Source organism: Cottoperca gobio, chromosome 4, assembly GCF_900634415.1.
Source record: "Cottoperca gobio chromosome 4, fCotGob3.1, whole genome shotgun sequence".
Lineage (NCBI taxonomy): Eukaryota > Metazoa > Chordata > Actinopteri > Perciformes > Bovichtidae > Cottoperca > Cottoperca gobio.
Window position 1 is genome coordinate 25943272 of NC_041358.1, and position 20052 is coordinate 25963323.

General features: G+C 39.1%; 3 protein-coding genes across 3 annotated transcripts; 1 reads left to right on the forward strand and 2 right to left on the reverse strand.

Moving 5' to 3' along the window:
- Positions 1 to 120: 120 nt before the first annotated feature.
- ccl44 (chemokine (C-C motif) ligand 44) lies at positions 121 to 4637 on the reverse strand. Its single transcript, XM_029428945.1, has 5 exons — positions 4485 to 4637; positions 3294 to 3423; positions 2444 to 2591; positions 1909 to 1987; positions 121 to 1063 (listed from the first exon to the last, which is right to left on the reverse strand). Exons 1-4 carry the CDS (start codon positions 4546 to 4548, stop codon positions 1949 to 1951), a joined length of 381 nt encoding a protein of 126 aa, XP_029284805.1. The 5' UTR covers positions 4549 to 4637; the 3' UTR covers positions 121 to 1063; positions 1909 to 1948.
- Positions 4638 to 11745: 7108 nt separating this feature from the next.
- pole4 (polymerase (DNA-directed), epsilon 4, accessory subunit) lies at positions 11746 to 13411 on the reverse strand. The gene is made up of 4 exons (XM_029429966.1): positions 13025 to 13411; positions 12380 to 12464; positions 12166 to 12207; positions 11746 to 12008 (listed from the first exon to the last, which is right to left on the reverse strand). Exons 1-4 carry the CDS (start codon positions 13274 to 13276, stop codon positions 11995 to 11997), a joined length of 393 nt encoding a protein of 130 aa, XP_029285826.1. The 5' UTR covers positions 13277 to 13411; the 3' UTR covers positions 11746 to 11994.
- Positions 13412 to 13552: 141 nt separating this feature from the next.
- LOC115007174 (serine/threonine-protein kinase NIM1) lies at positions 13553 to 19959 on the forward strand. The gene is given in 7 exon segments (XM_075074118.1): positions 13553 to 13669; positions 14750 to 14846; positions 16667 to 16972; positions 17806 to 17891; positions 17893 to 18075; positions 18558 to 18662; positions 18664 to 19959. Coding segments are annotated over 6 exon segments (1350 nt in total). The 5' UTR covers positions 13553 to 13669; positions 14750 to 14824; the 3' UTR covers positions 19312 to 19959.
- Positions 19960 to 20052: the final 93 nt, after the last annotated feature.

Below are 20052 nucleotides of genomic sequence, written 5' to 3' on the forward strand. Positions count from 1 at the left end.
CAATGAACAGTCCCTATCTGCATCAACTATCAGCATTTGGGTACTTCTGCATGGCTAAATAAAAGTGTACTTTGTAGTAAATAAGACACACACAAGATAACCAGAAAAAAACAACTCCAGTCGATATTTCAGATTAATTTATAAAATAGTTCACTTGAGATAATGTGTTTTAACATACAGTGCATTCTTCTACAATACAATACTTGTGTGTTTCACACAAAATTGAGCCCTCTAAGTTTTAACAGCCTTGCCATGTGGTGAATTGAAACATGAATACTTTGGCATAGTTTAGTGACGAACTATTGGTGGAAAAGACAAATGTAAACTGTAACTGCGTAGACATTTAAAGATAGACTCGGGTTTTATGCTAAGTTTACAAACAGTCAATTTACAGAGTGGACAAAATACCAGGAACATTTGCTCTTTATGTGTTCACCTGGATATGAGTTGTATCCAGGTGAGATCTCTCTGATCCCACTTTGATTTCACCTGTTTAACAGTCAAATACTTTAAGACAACTATGACCTGGATTGAACCAAACAAAGTGCAAAACAACTTGAGAGAAATGTTCCCTGATATTCTGAACATGAAACCCTGTCTACTATACTGTGTGCAGTGTTATAAACACATTACTGAAGGTATACAAGTCACAAATAAGCATAGAGTATCTTGCTGATTTACAATATTCTATAAATATCACTGCTCTTTTATCGTATTCTTAATTACACCTTTTTTCCACTGACATCAGCCACGAGTAGTAGTGTTGCAGAGGGAGACGCTTCCAGGCAGACTCTGGCAAATAACAGTATGAGCCATTTAAAAACAAAATCAATTCAACTTATCTTACAAGTAAATACTCCTCTGTAGAAACTGTTCCAACCACGTGTTTGATAATACTTCAAGCACAGTTCATGTTTAAATATAAAGCCACTTAAATATGTATTGCTGCCCAGGTCTGGTCCCAGGGAGACAGATAGTGTAGATAGAGAGAGACACGAGACGACTGGAGAGTCAGCGAGCTGCGCCGTGTAAAGATGGACGAGCCGCTGAAAGTTTACTTGGCCTGTAGAAAAGTAAGGAAAAAGAATGGGATGAAAAAGAATGGGATGAAAAAGAACGAGATGAAAAGAATGGGATGAAAAGAATGGGATGAAAAAGATTGGGATGAAAAAGAATGAGATGAAAAAGAATGGGATGCAAATGATTGGGATGAAAAATAATGGGATGAAAAAGATTGGGATGCAAATGATTGGGATGAAAAAGAATGGGATGAAAAAGAATGGGATGAAAAAGATTGGGATGAAAAAGAATGAGATGAAAAAGATTGGGATGCAAACGATTGGGATGAAAAAGAATGGGATGATAAAGATTGGGATGCAAACGATTGGGATGAAAAAGAATGGGATGAAAAAGATTGGGATGAAAAGAACGAGATGAAAAAGAATGGGATGAAAAAGAATGGGATGAAAAGAACGGGATGAAAAAGAATGGGATGAAAAAGAATGGGATGAAAAAGAATGGGATGCAAATGATTGGGATGAAAAAGAATGGGATGAAAAAGATTGGGATGCAAATGATTGGGATGAAAAAGAATGAGATGAAAAAGATTGGGATGAAAAAGATTGGGATGAAAAAGAACGAGATGAAAAGATTGGGATGAAAATGATTGGGATGAAAAAGAATGGGATGAAAAAGATTGGGATGAAAAAGAACAAGATGAAAAAGATTGGGATGCAAATGATTGGGATGAAAAGAATGGGATGAAAAGAATGGGATGAAAAAGAATGGGATGAAAAAGATTGGGATGAAAAAGAACGGGGTGAAAAACAATGGGTTGAAAAAGAATGGGATGACAGTTTTAAGAGGTATTTTTTACACATTATGTGCCCTGCACAGAAACAAACTTACTTATGACTATGAGTTTTCCTCCATATTTGACGGCGCTCCATCACTCCACATTGAGAGCCACCCAGTTATCTTTCTTGTCCTGATGGTCACAAGAGGAAATCTATAAATGTCTCAACTAACATAGAAAAAACATTCAAATCTCCCCCAATATCATGTTTGGTGCTCAAACGTCAAAGTTGATGGATAATGTTTCTCTGATATCGAAGTTCTGTTTAAGATGCCGGCCGTATTATTTGCCCGGATGATTCACAATTGTTTTGATGTCATTCCTCCTGTTGCGAATTCAAAAAATGCACTTCAGGAATGCACAACTGTTTTTTTTGTTCTGCTTTGTCATGATTTCCGTGTGTAGCATGATGAACTAAGTTACAGTTGCATTTCGTTGTGCAACCATAAATGATCCATGAGTCCTTGAATATCAACCCTCATAGATGGCTTAGATTGGCTGAATTAATTTGATTAAATTGTATTTATGTTATTACATAACACATATGTTGTATTGCTGGAGGTTATGTATCCGTAAAGTAGCCTTCACCTCTGACATGACGGGCAGGTTGTCATGAGGAAGGAGCCACATGGTTCGGTGGGCCTTGGTTCTCTGCCTCTGCAGGAGCTTTCTCAACAACCTCTTCACCTTCCGGTCTCTGGGGTCTGCACACTTCACCGCCTTCTTTGTGTAAAGACTATGAAAAGAGCACAATGCTTATTATACAACACAGGATGGCAGTACAAGGTTTTGCAGAAATGCCAAACTTTAACAAGATTGGCAAAAAAAACAAGCAATGATTCAGCAATAATGAGAACTACAAAGATGTCTGCCAGGTGTAGCAAAGCCTCTGAGAGTTGTCTGTAAGGTGCCTGGAAATGGAGTCAAATAATGTTGTTTTTTTCTGTAATAGAAAGAAGTCAAACTGTGAACAAAAGTGAGCAAAGTTGAAGAAAAGAGGTTGGACCACTGAAATGGAGAAGACCAAAAGGAACTATTGTATCCACTGTGTAAGAATTGTATGTTTTTGTTAACTGGACCACATGAAAAAGCCAGCTCTTCATTCCCCAGCTACATCAGGTTTCTCTGACCTGCTGGAAACAATAGGTATCACAATGCAGAATGGTTTACTTAACTAAACCCTGCTGTTCGGACTGAATGGCTGTGGCAGGGCTCAGCTGGCTCGGAAGGTATTTTCAGATGGCTTGTTATTCCCACATATTTCCTTTCTTACTTCCCTGGCAAATACAGCTCAGAGCCCTGCCATAACAACATGACCTGGAACGATGACAATGCCTCTCAGCCCGGCTCTACCCTCCTCTAACGAGAGGCATATTTTCCATGCCTGCAGATTGCTGTGTGCTCTTTAGCTCCAGGAGTGGATAGTTGAAATACTTGCATGATGGCTTGTATACTGCAGTCGGGCCCCTCCGTCTGCACCTCAAACCGCAACACATCTTTGGTACGCACCTTGCCCTGGGAGTACAACATGCAGCATTGGACATCCCTTTGCATCTGCACGCCTTTACCTGAGGGGGGGGGAGAAAAGATTAGGGAAGGGCGTCAAACAAAAGCAAATGACAGTATTATACTAAAGTTCCTGGGTGTCAGCTCAATTATTAATGTTGGCTTACTGCCTTCTATTTAACACCTTCTGGTTTATTTTATCTTTACTTTACCAGGTTTATCTCAAAGTCAAAAATGTTTCTCAAGTGAGGACAGGACATTGAAGCAACATCATGACAGCCACGAAAGTTTTAAACAGTATGCATTATTGCACATTATCACAAATAACATTACATACGGAATAATTTTACATTCATATTTACTGCACAGAATCATGATTTTTGAACAACTGTGTATTCTGATAGTAGCAAAGAGTGAAACAGCTTTCGTATACAGCGAAATGTTATCTGTTGTGCAGAATGTGCACATGCCCTCGAGTCCCATATACACACACTCACATGTGGACACACACATACACACACAAGAATGTCAGAGGAATTACAATGGCATCCCATTGTGCTGCAAACATACTACCATGGCAGTGAAATGAGCGACAGAGAAAGTGAGAGAAAGAGAGGGGGAGTGTGTGTTTGTGTGGAGGGTGTGCCATGATGCCTTTTTATTTTATTTTATCCAAAGCAAATGTGTAAACAAATGAAAGTGTGATGGAAGCAGCAGGAGCAATAAGAGCTGTACATTAGAACAGTGCTGCTTTGCTAAGGCACAGATGATTTCAAATCCATCCTCGGGAACATCACTACACTTCCATGCGCTTTCACAACATTTAAAAAACACATGACGCGACACCATCACGCAGACTGAGACAGTTTATTTCTTCCTGTGTTGAGTGTTGTTTGATTTAAGATGCTCGTCCTCCTGCGTTCTGCCCCTCTGTTTACATCCATGCCTCCCTCCCTGCTGCTCCTGCTGCTGCTGCTATCCCTCTTTTCCTCTTCTCTCCTTTTCTGTCTTCGCCATCGCTCTCTTTGCTACACTGTCCACCTGCAGGGTGCATGCAACACACACACACACACACACACACACATGCACGCACACACACACAGTAAGTATGGTTGTGTCCTACCTTCCACAGATGCCAAGAGAATAACAGTCAGAGAGATAACAGTCAACATCTGCAGCATGAACATGATGAGGCTGGCAGAGAGGAGGAGAGGATAATCTACTCTGTCACCTCTCTCTCTATGGCTGCGTCTCTTATATTACTCCCTCCCTCTCTTTATACCTCCCTGCCCATCTCTCACTCACTCACTTCCACCACCTCTCTTTTTCTGTCATACCGTCTTCCCCTCCCACCCTGTTTATCCATTTTCAGTCATTCTCACGCTCAGCTCAATTCCCTCCCTCATTCTCTTTTTCTTTCACACTCATCTCACCTCTCACTCATTTCTCCTTTCCTGTTTCTTCGCTCAGAATGGCAAGCTTCATTTGTCTCCTTTAAATTCCTCCTTCATCCTTCCTCTTCTCTTGTCTTGCATTTTCTCCACCAGGACAATATACAAGGATTCACCCTGTGGCTTTTAGATTACACGATCTGATGTGGTATTTAAATATATAAGAATTAATTTCCAAATAACCTCCTATTAACCCTGGTTCGTAGCTCCATAATGTAGTTGTGTAAACTCTTAGACCGAACAGGAGGCGTGTCTGGATCAGCATCTGGATCAGTCTTGCAGCAGAGTTATGTTCTCTGTGGGATTCCAGACAAAATGCCAAACACACCTACAAAACTGCGATAAACTGAATTTCATTAACTTTACCCTGAAAGAAAACATGAATCATTCTTGTACCATTAAAACTGAACTCTAACTATAATTGTGCTTTTGTTGTTATTGACTCTTCAGTGGCCAAATCAGTGCACATCTTAAAAGTTTCTTTAGACCCATTTGTTTTCTTTTGCTCTGTCCTGATTTTAAACCTTGTATTTTGTGGGTTATACACTTAATTGTGCTTGGTTTTTTTTTTCAAAACCTTTTTTAACCCTTTTTAAAATGGTGTCCTCTGCCTCTGTTATCTCCAAAAAAGTCCTATATTGTATGAAAAACGTTTGCTTGCTTGTTATGGGTAATGCCATTTGTGCATTTGGAAGTGGCGTTCCACAAGGTGCGGTCCTCGGCCTCCTGCTGTGTTCCATTTTTATGCTCCCACTAGTTCAGATTATCGTCAAAATGATGTTTTCTTTCTACGCTGATGACACACCGCTGTATATTAAATTTTAAACTTGCAATGTAGCTTGCAAAAAATGGTACAAATTATTTTTCATAAATCTTGAATTCCTTTGTTTGGTCCTTCTAATCGTCTCTCTAATTTACAGAACTAACTTGGAAGTCTGTCAGCCAATGTGCAACCGAGGCCAGGGCATTATTTGACTCCAGCCTCCAGACTCCAGTTTTTTTTTTTATTTAATTTGTTTTTTATGGCTTGGCTCAGGCCAATGCACAAATGTCACAAAGTAATTGTAATATATTTGACCAATTTAGTGATTCAGATGTTTGAAAAATATGTCCTAGATATGTATTTGCAGCCTCTCCCTGTCCGACCATAAATCATAATAACATTGTTACCATAACTGAACACCACAAGAATAAGCTGAAGGGTCTATCTGAGAGTCAACTTCAACATCCATTACAGAGAGGCTTGAACAGAAAACAGCATCAGGACCTGATTATACCGAGGGAAACCAGAGAAATTGATGTAGGCCTGAATCTGTTTGAAGATATTCCTTTGAACCAGCCTTGTCGTAGAGAGAAATAACAAACACAGATGCCAGTCAGACTATGTTGCCAACAATAACAGTGTATAAAATGATCGATCAAAGACCTGATTAGACATGTCAGATATACAAATGCTGCTACATCGCATTGTTGACACGTTAAATTGCAAAGTGTTTAATGTGGCTAATTAAAAACTATAATTGTGATTGTGTCTACTCAGGTGTGATATGCATTATATGATAAAACATAGACATAAGGCCAGGAAATACTTGAATGTCTTTGTTTACTAGCCTTTTGCTTATGTTCATGTCCTTAAACGGTCGCGCCACCCAAATCCCCCAAACCTATGTTTTGTAAAAACTTGCCAATCCGGCAGAACGCTTGGCCTCCAGTACAGCTGCAGCTTCTGGAGAACCGTTCATCCAAACAACTTCAAACTCAAAACTGCGCTCGCTCCTGAGCAATACACCTGACATGACATAGTAGAGTATACGCGTCATTTGGGTGCAAAAGCTCACATCAACATTGATCAAGCCTGCCGTTAGTAGGAGTCCTCTCTCAATACATTAGTGTGTTCATAACGCACTACTTATAATATACTTTTAATTATATCCCGTAGATTTAAAGAGCTCACACGTAAATGCTCCTCGAATAAAACAGGTGAATGGAATGAAAACCAACTCATCAGCAATGTTGAGAAACAATGTCCTGTGTACTGATACTACACACAACTCAGCAGTTTATTATTATTACTTTTACTATTCTAAATGAAAGGCGTAAGTGGGAACAGTGTGTCTTATCTAGAACAAAATCACAATTGTGATTTGGCTGAACTGACCCGTTCAAAATGACATTGAATAGCAACTTAACACTATAGTTGAAAATCTTGTTTTTGCTGACCACCAGTGTGAAACAAAGCGTACCGACATGAAGCGGGAACACTGCGGTTTGCTACGAGCGTTGGCTGAACATCGTGCATTTGAACACACCACACACATTGCAACGATACAAAGCCGGTTGAAAATCAAACACATTACCGTTTTGTTCAACACCAGTTTGATTGTCAGGACCCCTGTTAGCTTTACTTCTTCATCTGTTCTGTTTTCATGCCAGATCACAAATTCCCCCAACATCTCAGATCCTGCCACTTCCTCCTGCCCTGTAATCATCTCATTCCCCCCACCTGAGCTTCTCCGCCCACCTCCCCACCTGCACCTCATTCCCTAATCTGTCCCTCGATATAAATATTTATATATACCAGCGCCGATCCATTGTTCCTCTGCCAGACTGTTTTACTGCGTAGCTTTCTGAAGGTTTTGTTTCTTGGTTTGCTTGTTTGAACTGTTTTTCTGAACCTCTTGAACCTGATTTTGGTACAACCCCTAACCCCTCGCTGGATTTGTTTGTCTGTTCTCCTGGTTTTTACCCTTGCCTGCCTTGAACTTACAAAAAGCTGAGCTTTCCTGCAAGATTGATTCCTTCTGTGTTGTGCTTTTTGGATCTAGTTTAATCCAGATTCAAAACATTATTTCCTCTTTGGTTAAGTCTTTTGCAGAATGACAACTAATAAGCAAACATTGGAGATTTTGTTGCATCCTTGAATGTCAGCAAACATGTAACCTGTTTCATTCTGATCTACTGTTGGAGAATCTTGTATCTTTCCTCAAAGTATTGCTGTTGGATTGAAACCAAAGTCTGACATTTATTGTAGATGGTTGAGATAGCTGAAAACGGTTCTGCTATCATTTCCGTTACAGATATGCGAGGAAGCTCATGACATGGAGCCAGGTTATTTATGTTGGCCAGTTATCTGCAAGGAGAAGCATCACCAAACAAAAATGAAACAGGAATGCAACAAACATTGTTTTTATGATTTACAAAACTATCTAACTTCAACTCTTGGGGTGGTTCCATGAAATAGTCTTGCATGAGGGGAAACCGAGGCAAATATAAAGTGTTCTTAATGTTAGAAATACTTAAATTAAACAAAACAATACATCACAATTCATTAGCCTAAATGCTTTGGACATACTGTACTCTGGGAAAAAATCAAATAAGTACATTGGCAGGGCAATACTGGAACCATGAGTCACCTCTCATGAAAGGAAATATTGTTTTAGACACTAATGTGGGACTTTTTGTAAGGGTAGATCAATATGGGCCTGGCTAAGTTCCTGTGGTTAAAACAGATCGTAACGTTGAACAAATGATCCTTTGGCTCCTGAAACACTTGGCTGAAGAACTAAGAAATATTCAGACAATAAGGCAACAATATGTCGCTTATGGGCATTCACATCCGAACCCTGGATGTGAAAATATGCAGTCTGTGCACTGAGGGGTGAGGTTAGTGTGTGTGTGTGAGTGTGTGTATAGGAAGTGGGGTTAACTGTTCAAGAAATTGACCCAAGAAATCAGGTTGGAATGTCAGCTGCAAAAACATACCATACACATGACTACAGGTCCGCTTGTGAGCCAGATACATTTTCTGAATATCTTTGCAGCAATTAAAATATCTCCTGTCAAGGTGTGCAGACTCACAAGCATGTAGGAAATACAAGCAATAGCAGCGAAAAGGGCTGATGGGGTAATATGTGTAGGAAGTCTGGCCTCCTGCAGATGTTGGAGGACTCGGTTCACTGCGTTGAATAGCCTAAGAGATCTTACCGTACCTGAATGGGATTTCCGAGGAATAAAATGTGGGGGGCAATACTTCGACTGATCCTTGGAACAAGGCAAACAGGGAGATGTAGGAAACAGACGAGCTGTGAGGAATGCAGAACGATGAACCACATTAATATCTATTATTTTCTGCACTAAGGACATTAAGATGATGTGATGTTTATATGATGTTCTTGGGCCCACACAATCCCTGACTTTTCCTGTCGCGCCACCATGATGTTAACATTTGTAGTTTTAAGTGAAATGTCTCACTATTGGCTGGATTGTCTTACAATTCTATACAGTAACTCTCCGTCAGGATGAATTGTGATTAATTTGGTGATCCCTAAACCTTTCCTTCCAGCGCCATCATCAGGTCAACATTTTAAATTGTCCAGTGCTTTGTTTTCTGACCAAATACTTGCAAAACTAATGACATCCCACCAGCCTACCTTGTATTTAATGCTAATTAGCTCATGCTAACATGCTAAACTAAGATGGTGAACATGCTATACATTATGTTAGCATGCTGAGTTGTTAGCATTGCAACTCTTAGTCTTGTTTAACCATTCGACAGAGCCAAGCTAGCTTTATCAACCTGTTTCCAGTCTTTATGCTAAGCTAATCATCCTTTGGCTTTAGCTTCATTGTTAGCATACACATGCGATTGCTATTGATCTTCTCCTCTAACTCTCAGCCAGAAACTAAAGTGCATTTTCCAAAGATGTTAAACTTTCAAATTCAAGGAACTCAAACGGAAAAGCAAGAATATTCACAATTTGTGGAAAGACCTGGTACTTTATCTAAAGTTTAAATCATTTTACTCTAATCTGTACCTGTGATTTGATTATAATTATAATTCCTTTTACTAGTTTATTTGAGATGAGTGACCAAACAAAGCCACAAGATAATTCTCTAAGCATGCCATTATAAAGACCGTAAGAACAGCCAGTCCCAGATTGTTCATGTCCTGCTCTGCGCAGGGGCAGGCTGTACATTTTCTTTTCACATGAGATTTCCTTAATGGAATGTCTTTATTGACTGTGGAAATAAAATGATGTCCAATCCTTCGAGATGTGATTTATATTTTATTAGAAAAGAGCACTCCACGTTCCCCCGTGCCAGTCAGGCATTCCTCTGCAGGGAGTTGACTGGTGCACCTCTGGAACCAAACATCTGTGCTTCTCACAGCTCTGTTTCATTACTCCCCGAAACACTAAACCCAGACAATCAGCTTAAACACACTCAGGCATTTATTTTGAAAATCCCTGCTCCAAAAACTCAAGGGGTCTTGACTGTGCCGAGAGTGTGAAACAGAACACTGTGGATGTGTTTAACAAATGCTTGCAGCAAGAACAACACACATCTCAGGTCTGGAGAGATTCAGATGCATTCCCAATGCAAACTCATTCAACAGTCACCGTGTTGAGGAAGAAATTTAACTTTAATCTGTCGCCAAGTTTTCTGTGCTCAGAAATGGATACCGACAAATGTCATTTTATCACAGATTCATCAGTATCAGAATATATGTTGGCCAATAACCAAAAATAAATAGATTTACAGAAACGTCAAAGATGTGTTGCCATTACATAGCTTGTCCAACAATTGTATTATTTAACAGTAGAATTACCCACCCTGTACATATCGGGGTCACAATTCTTTCACAATCAAATTTAAGGGATTCTTATTAAATAGTTTCCTATTATGCAATATGTAGTTATGTGATTAAAAGAATATAATATATATATATATATATATATATATATATATATATATATATAAAAAATACTATATATATGATTAATATATATAATTAATATATATATATATTTTTTTATATATATATTTTTTATATATATTTATAATAATATACCTAATATGTATATATATAAAAATATAATATATTATATATATATATTAATTATATTTATATATATATATATATATATATATATATATATATATTATATTATATATATGTTCTTTTAATCACATAACTACATATTGCATAACAGGAAACTATTTAATAAGAATCCCTTAAATTTGGTTGTGAAAGAATTGTGACCCCGATATGTACAGGGTGGGTAATTCTACTGTTAAATAATACAATTGTTGTCTTTGATGTCAGGCAGCAAATCTGAATCAGTACGAGAGTGGTGGCCTGAAATTATGAAATATACCCAACAAAAAAAGCAGAATTTACAGCTAAGTTTCCTACAATAGAATCGGTTTAACGCAGCAAATCCGGTCAGTTTAATTTTACATTTCGCTATTCTAAGTAGCTGGAACCCCTCATTTATATATAACGGCAGTAGCCTGGAAAGCTCCTGCATTCCTGGAGGTCACAGGATCAGCACCTTAGACAGAGTTGTTGACACTTTGGTTCGGAATATTAACAATGATGCACCTGAGCTACACAGGAAGACGAGAGACTGTACAATGCAGAACAATGTGGTTTCCCAGCTGAACATGAACGTAGCTTGCAGCTTATCTAGAAACATCTCAGCGTCTTTCCTGAGGAAGATTGATTCACTCTATGTGCTTTTGATAATCTGATTAAAAAAAAAAAGGATTTGGCTCCCTCTTCCATAAAACTCAAGATTATTTATTCTGAGGGTGCGGGTGAGCTGAGGCATTTAACAAAATGTTCAATAGAAAAGGACAGGGAGTCCTGGAGGAAAGTGCTGCTACATGCTGCAAAATGACAGATACATTCACAAGCAAGTTCATGCAATGTTTGAAAAAACGAGTAAAGGGCAGTAAGATTCCACGAGGATGAATCATCATCCCAGTCCAGCGTCGGACTGATAAAGTAAAGTTGATAAAGTAAAGTTGATTTATTTATCTGCTTTTGCCAATGTGGAAAATATCAAACCCTTACGAACTAACACTTGTAACACTGATCACAGACAGAATGAGAATAATTATCTTGCAAATGTGACAAACTGATGAAGATCGGCTGTTTAAAACTTACATTTATTCCATTGTACAGTAGTATTTCACAAATATTTACAAAAAATGTACACATGATGTGATGTCTTCAAAGTTAAGTATAAAAAACTCCTAATGGCACATTGTAGAAAAGCATTTATAAATATCCAATTTGAGTTTGACTTAGAAAAGTGCCGACGAACTGTGTCCCTGTGACGGAAAGCTTCCTGGATGGTTGCAGATATTCAATGTTCTCGTCTTTTGAAGCGGCGTCTAATCTAGTGTGCCTACACAGACAATAAAAGAAGAATTAGAACAAACTGTACTGGTACAAAAGAAATCCAATAAATAAATGTGGTCAATAAAATCTATATTATACTGTATGTGCACACCTCTGCATGCACACATGTGGGAGATACCTGGTACAGTCCTGGCAAGGCTTACCTTCAAGAAATGCAAATTCATCTATGGCCTCTATTGCATTGTCTGAAAATAGAAGGGAAGTGGGAGGTATAAGTCAAAACTGTTTAATATTTAGATGTTCACAATCTGGTCTGGGTCTATCAGCAGAACAAAAACATTGTAAAATCATTTTAGAGTTTAACGACTGTATGTATGTGCAAACCCTCCACATTCAGAATTAATTTAAAGCGCTTACCCAAGTCTTTTCTTTGCAAAGTTTTCCTCTTCCCTTGCTGGGTGTACACCAGGGAATCTCTGGCAATCATCTCAACAAACAACTCCTGGAAGAAAGAAATGCATTAATACTCATTTGAAACTAAAACAAATTCAGAACCTAAGAGGAATAACTGATAGTTTCCATTAATATCAAAATTGGCCTGAACCCAAGACAAATTCCTGACTTTAGTTAATCGTTTGTCAAGTGTAAGAAATGCTTTTTCACCTGTTTGTTCTTAAACCTTTTAGTTAGACATTTAGAAAGTTATAAACTCCCACACACCGCTTGCATAAAGCAGATACATTTCCTTAAATATTACATTTTAGTAAATGATTTCTGATTTCTTGTGTTAGCTTCTGTTCCATTATTTTCTTAGTGCATTTTTGCATAGAACTTTTATTTAATTTATTGTTGCAAGCTGACAATTTATACCATTATATTATATTCACTGACACATAGAATTATATACTTGCAGGACAACTCTCCTGATGAAAGTGCATTGAGATGTGTGTGTGTGTGTGTGTGTGTGTGTGTGTGTGTGTGTGTGTGTGTGTGTGTGTGTGTGTATATTGAGAGGCCCTAAAGTAGCAGATTGCAGGACGTCCCTCGTGTTTTGTTTTTTACCGTGGCTTTAGCGATGATGAACACAGACTCCTGGCTGGCGAGTGACACGTCTGGGTCGGTCTTTATGAGCGCCTTAATGCGGGCCAGCGGGAGTTTGGATAACCGGCCGTGGGTCACGGCGGCCACGGGGCCTGTCGGCTGCTGCTGGGTGCTCTCCTCCTCCACCTCGGCCCCGCGGCTCTCCTCCTCACTCCCACACCGGTCCGGCTCGTGCTCCGTGGGGGTGACAGGTGTAGCCACTGTTGCTGCCATTCTCCTTCTTTTCACACGATCGTTATCCTTCAAAATAACACACACAAATCACTACCTTTTTCTAGCAACATGTCACAGATGACAACAACATAAACAGCAGCGCGCTAGCATGTGCTTCCGGCCTTTGGGTGAGGGGCCTGCGCTGATTCGTCAGCCAGGCACACTTAAGCCCCGCCTTTTCCTCTCCCGCCAACTAATCTTCGTCGGTGATTGGCTGAAATGCGAACCAGGCTCTGGATATTGGCTAGAAATAAACGTCAATCAAAACAAGTTGCACTGGACGATACTGATAACGAGGAGACTTCAAGGTCTTCATGGTTGATTGTAGTGATTTTTAAATTTATTTTGAAAGCTATAATGTGGATGAGGAATGTTATCCTTTTACTTCAACCGGTAAGAAAATGACGGGGATAAATCCCAACTTTACTCACTTTGTTTAACCGTTTTGTCCACGTGGGGGCAGTGGAAACAAGCTGTAAACACAACACCTGTTATCAACTAATAAAGTTCATATGAAAAGCTCATCTACATCACATTACATTTCATTTGGAGTTTTTCTGGTCAGCCAGAGAATGTAAGGCCAATGTTAACAAACGTTTAGCTCTATTTTGATCCTGAGGCTAATGCTAAATGCTCCACTATGTTCACCAGCTTGAGCTTTTGTTCAATATATTCCAAGGTGTATATATATATATTTTAAGGTGAACCTTCAGTAGTTACAGCAGCAAGGAGGTAGTGCCAGTACAGAGAAACAGAGAAAGTAAAATAATAAATAATAATAGATAGCTTAAATATAAAAAATAAATATTAACAATGGCACTTAGTGTTTGTCTGTCTTAATATAGAGATGTAATATAAATATAATATAGAATATCATGCAGAATGTGATAAATATGATAAATTATGATGGTATGGGTTATGAGATCAGGTTGAAGGTAGTAATATAATATAATATAATATGTAATACAGCAATATAACGGGATGGAATGTATAAAATATAACAGTATAAAAACAGTATAGTGTATTACAGTAAGTGTAGTATAGCATAATAATGTTATTATATATATTTAAATTATATTATATATATTTTATAGATAAGCTAAATAAAGAAACGGCAAAGAACTGAAGTATTTGCAAAACCTATAAGATTATTGAGTATTTTCAATTCCCCTTATACTAACTGCTTATATTGTGTTTCAATAATTTATTCACATGCAACATACATGAATGTTATATAACTGTGTTTTGAGTTCATGCCACATTTATGAAAGGTATGAAAAAGCTTGGTGTATTATTAAATCTTAACTAATTAATTAATTAATTGGTTAAAAATGCAAAATGATCTGACAGCCTACATACGTTAATTATTTAATTTTTAAAATGTATTATTTAAAAGTGTCTATGCAGCATTCCATAATTTTTGTCTTTGTCATGGAACCCAATGAGCAGTCCACTAATACGCTGTGTTAATAGGATTGTGAGGAGCGACTTAGTCCCACGAGGCTCCATTCACATGTTCAGTCAGTCAGATGAGTCGGAGAGACAGACATGAAGGACCCGCATCTTCCAGGTAAATTTACCTGCTTTATATACTTTACTAATATTTCTGTCTCTGCAGATTTGTAGAAAGGCTTTCAGAAAGTATTGTTTTGTTTGAAATGTGGGTACCACTTTCTAAAAAGACATTACAGGGTTTTTATTAATAATTACCCATGCTTTATAGATCAGTTATTAAACATTAAAATACAAACTTTAGGGTTACTAAGTCATAAATAAACACTTTGCTTGTGTTTGTCTTCCAGCCTGACCCGTGCTGTGTCTTTAATTCATCAGTAAGGTGTATTATTGTAAACCCTCTATTAATAATGACTTACTAACATTTATATTTATAAATATATATTATTTATATAATTGAAGATGTGGCTTATTATAAAGTGAAAACCCATATTAGCATTAATATATGGTTTACCAATAATATACTACATTCTTACTAAATAGATTAATTTTATTATTTATTAGTTTTATTAGTAAAAGTTTTATTAACAATCACTAAAGCCAATACATACCACTTATTAGTATACTAAGTATATTACTTAATAGCTTTATTATTTCTAGCCTATTTGAACTGCAAACTGGTTGTGTAGTTTTCATTTTATATAGCATATATATATATATATATATATATATATATATATATATATATATATATATATATATATATATAGCAAATTCAAAGTGCTTTTATGTTAAAATGCATACAGCAAGTGCAACGTACAGAATACAATGGAATAAATACAATACTAAGTGCAGCAGTGCAGAAGACGCCCACACAGAGCTCCTGACATCTGACCCTGCTGCTCGTTACTTTGTGTAATGCTGAAACCTTAATCAACAGTTTCCTGTGAAAAACTAAAGAAACAGGATATAAGCTTTACATAAAATACTGTCCTGTTTGGAAACACATGAATACTTTGGCCAGATTGCAAAATAAATGTGCTGAGTCTTGAGAACTGTGTGCAACGAATAAGAACTTGTGTTGCCAGAACAGAAAGAAACAGGAAAGGTCGACACATCCTGCTTTTGTCCATCATTAAGAATAATAACCCTAAATGCTCACCTTGCATCCTGAGAATCAATGTAATGTCAGTTCATTCACACACTGTACACCAGAAACAAAAGGATATAACGACAGTGTTTGCAAATGAACTTTTACATAATCGGTTATTATTTGCCGCCGTCTCGTAACAGACAGCAGCAATTTGTGAACTAAGCACAAACTCAGATTAAAGCAGGTTAGGACGGTTGAGAAAGAGGGCAGACGTTTTACGGCACAAGTTGACACGGAGGCCAATCTCATTACCAATGATCTATACATGGAACAGTCACACATTGTCCTCTCTAAGACTTTATTTGTCTAGTACAAAAATAACTTAAGAGAGTACCTGGCTGTCCTCCAGCAAACGTAACATCAGCTGTGCCTTGTCCCTAAATAACAAGTACATGTGTCCTATTATCACTGCTGTTTAACATTGTAATGTTGCACAGGCTCCACATGCTCCTTCCACACAAAGGTGCAGACTTGTTTTTACAGGCAGGTAACGTTGTTGAATATCACAATGACGATATTACTTGCAATTAATAAATACAATTAAATTCTGCCTTTCTGCATTCTGCTAAAGTACAACAGATCACTTGTTGAATTAAAACAAATAAAAGGAAATTATTTTATTGGAAACAAAATAAAAAAGCATCAAATAAAATAAAAGAATCGTACATTTTAAAGTTCAGTTCAGAGTGCCACATCGCAGTCTTTAGCGATGTGTTGATCCTGCAAAGAAACCCAAATCTCTGCTTTCAAATTCTTTCTTGTTTCTTAAATTTCTTTCCTAGCCATCAAAGCCCGTCTATGGCCCAAGCAGAAAGTGAGCAAGAATTCCAAAGGTGAGGCTCCAGTGGTGGAAAAGACAGCCAAGAAGCCCCCGGCGTCTGCTGCCCGATGTGCCGTCCCACAGTTGACCGAAGCGGAGAGGATGATGCAGTCGCCGTTTGAGAGGGTCGTCTACGACATGGCCCACAACGAGAGGATCGTCAACGAGCTGATGCTCGGTCGAAGAGTTGGCTTCTACGAGCTGCGTGGAGAGATCGGGCAGGGAAACTTCTCCACGGTCAGGTTGGGCATCCATGCCTTGACGAAAGGTCAGAAATCTTAAGTTATTTATGTGGTTTTACATAATTTGCACGTTGTTTTCTCCTTTAAAAACATAACAAGCAGTTTCCTTATGGCATCAAATTGAATCCTCACCTCAACCGGGACAAACGACATTGTTTAAAGAGCACAAAGCTGCAGAGACGTAAAGAGTTATAACCTCCCAAAGACTGACAACAGTTGTGAAGTGTTGTTGCAGAAATGCATGAAAACATATATAATTTACCTGGTTTTGCTTCTTTCTTACTAAACAATTGTCGTCTTAAAAGAGTTACCTATAGGAGAGACTGGTCGTCTAATAGTATACACATTTGGAAAAGAGATCTTAATCTCCATAATTGAATAATCCTGATTAAATGCATATTAAATAAGAAGCATGTCCTCTTGTCCTTCTTCAGCCTTCTTCTGTTCTGCACACAGGTGTATGAATAATGCTCATGTGCACTGATCCCTTCAATAAGCCTTTCAGATCTCACCAGATCTTCCCCGACCCCTGCAGTGCATTTATTATCTGTTCAAATCCCTTTATGAAAATGACCCTTGTTTATGTTGGTGCAGGTTGAGCAGGTTGAGCAGGCTGAGCAGGCTGAGGGCTTCATGACTCTTAAACACATTTGTGTCATAACTTAAAATAATGCTGCAACGATCTTGTAATTCAATTAAGAAGCCAGAAATACATTCCTTCAGCCTTCTCCTCGTGGTCAGGTAACAATCTCGTGTTTAAATCTGTCTTAAGTCCGTATGTTCTTGTTTTGACTTGTCACGTTGTCAGACCCTTTCTAAATCCATCCCTGATCATCTAATCCCTCCTCTTCTGTCTCAGAGAGAGTCGCGATCAAAATCATGGACAAGCTGCGTATGGATAAGAGGAGCCTGCCGATGACCCTCTCAGAGATCAGCTGCATGGAGAAAGCTGTGCCACCCCAACATCGTGCGCCTGTACGAGGTGATGGAGACCAGCAGGAAGCTGTATCTGGTGATGGAGTACGGCAGCAGTGGAGACCTGTTCTCCAGGATCACCACCAGGGGGAAGCTTAACGACCTGGAGACCAAGCTGGTCTTTGCACAAGTCGTCTCTGCTATTCAACACATGGTGAGTCTCCGTCATCACCAGCGACCCCTCAGCGCTGAGCTCCGTCTGTAACTCATAACCAAAGATTTGTGAGGTTTGAAAGTGGATTAAAGGCTCAATCTGTAAATGTTTTAACCATATTATTTCATTATTTTCGTGCAAAACTGCATTTTTTAGATATTTACACAGTGACTGGTAGAGAGGGGACAGGACATGAGGGAAGGTGGCAACACATGTTTCCTTAAACCCAAGGACACCACAGTGTTTTGTCTCTGATCATAAGACAAAACTACTGATAAATATTATAGAGCTAAAAAGTAAATTTCCCTCAGAAATGTATCCTGAAGTAGAAAGTAGGAGAAACTTGTGCACAGCTGGAGTAAATGTACTTGTTATTTTCCACAATAATAACAACAATAGATAGATTTTTACTTTCTTTCCCTAAAAGTACATTTAAAATATCACAACAGAACCCAGACTGAGATTTCTTCTGTGATTTTCAGCATGACAACAACATCGTCCACAGAGACCTTAAGGCGGAGAACATCTTCTACACCACCAGCTGCTGCATCAAGGTGGGAGACTTCGGCTTCGGCACGGAGAGCAGGCCCTAATGAGCTCTTCACCAACTTCTGTGGCTCTCCACCGTACGCTGCTCCTGAACTGTTTAAGGATAAAGGTTACGTTGGATGCTATTCAGACATCTGGGCTTTGGGTATCCTCTTGTACTTCATGGTGACGGCCACTATGCCTTTCTATGGGGACAAACTGGGGAAGCTGAAGCGCTGCATCCTCCAGGGGGTCTACACTATCCCTGCTCATGTGCCCGATCCGTGCCAGCTGGTCATTCATGGCATGCTGCGGCCTGTGCCTATTGATCGCTTGTCTCTCGCGCAGATTTTAAACAGTGCATGGCTGAAGGGGATGGATTTCCCTCCTCCGTACGTCTCGTTGCCCCTGTCCCCGGCACACTTCGCCCAGGCCAGCCTGGCTCTGTGTGTGGAGGAGCAGGAGGTGAAGAGGCTGCTGTCAGATCTGGGTCTTGTGACAGTCCACTTCCAAAACAATCCCTGCGCAGACTGTAGGAGCCCGCTGACGGGGACCTACCGGATCCTTCTCCATCAGGTCCAGAAGAGGAGGTCGGTGGAGGCGGTGGGTTATTCAGCGCTTCACCCCGATGAGTACGGGAGACCGAATCGGTGGGCCGTAGCTCCTGTGGACAAACACGATCCCTCGGCTGTCTGCGTTGTACTGTAACGTCACTTCAGGCTCTCTTAATCGGCGAGGCGTTATGTTCCAGTTGTGTTGGATGCCGGACTGAAATGTAGACAAACGGAGGTTGAGGTCGGAGTCGGAGGGTTCTTCTGTCCCACTCTGTAAGTCGATGAGAGTTTACGGAGTAGGGCACCTCTTCTTCGTAATCAGTTATGGCTTTGTGTTCTGATTACATCACCAATAACATCTTAATGACGCACAACATTCATCAATCACTGTATGGCTATCAGCATCTTCCAATCCCTCTTACTCAGTGCATAAATCCACTGGACTAATCCAGGGCTGCAGGTAATCCTGATAACATGGACACTCAGAACATGCTTGTGTAACAGAAACCAGAGGATGTGGATGTGGGGGCAAATGACTTTAGACGTGGAACAAAATGAAGAACAATAGACACAGTGTGTTGTGTGTTTGAACAAAAACCGGAAATGCCTTCATTTAATGTCCATGTTTGTAAATGTTATGAGCATCTTGTGATTGTCACAAAGAGTCTGCAGTGCACTGATGTTTGCTTATGCTTTAAGGCAATACTTTCCCAAATGCTTCTTGGATACCGGCCTGAACTTCATGCTACTCTGTATTACAGCAATGAGTACGGCCAAATTCATTAATCATAATAAAGGTATTTTAAAATGATCTTAAACAGTTTCCTCTCAAATCTCCTGCTCTGTCCGTCCATGCACCATAATATTATTCTCTTTTTCTGCTGCATGCAAGACT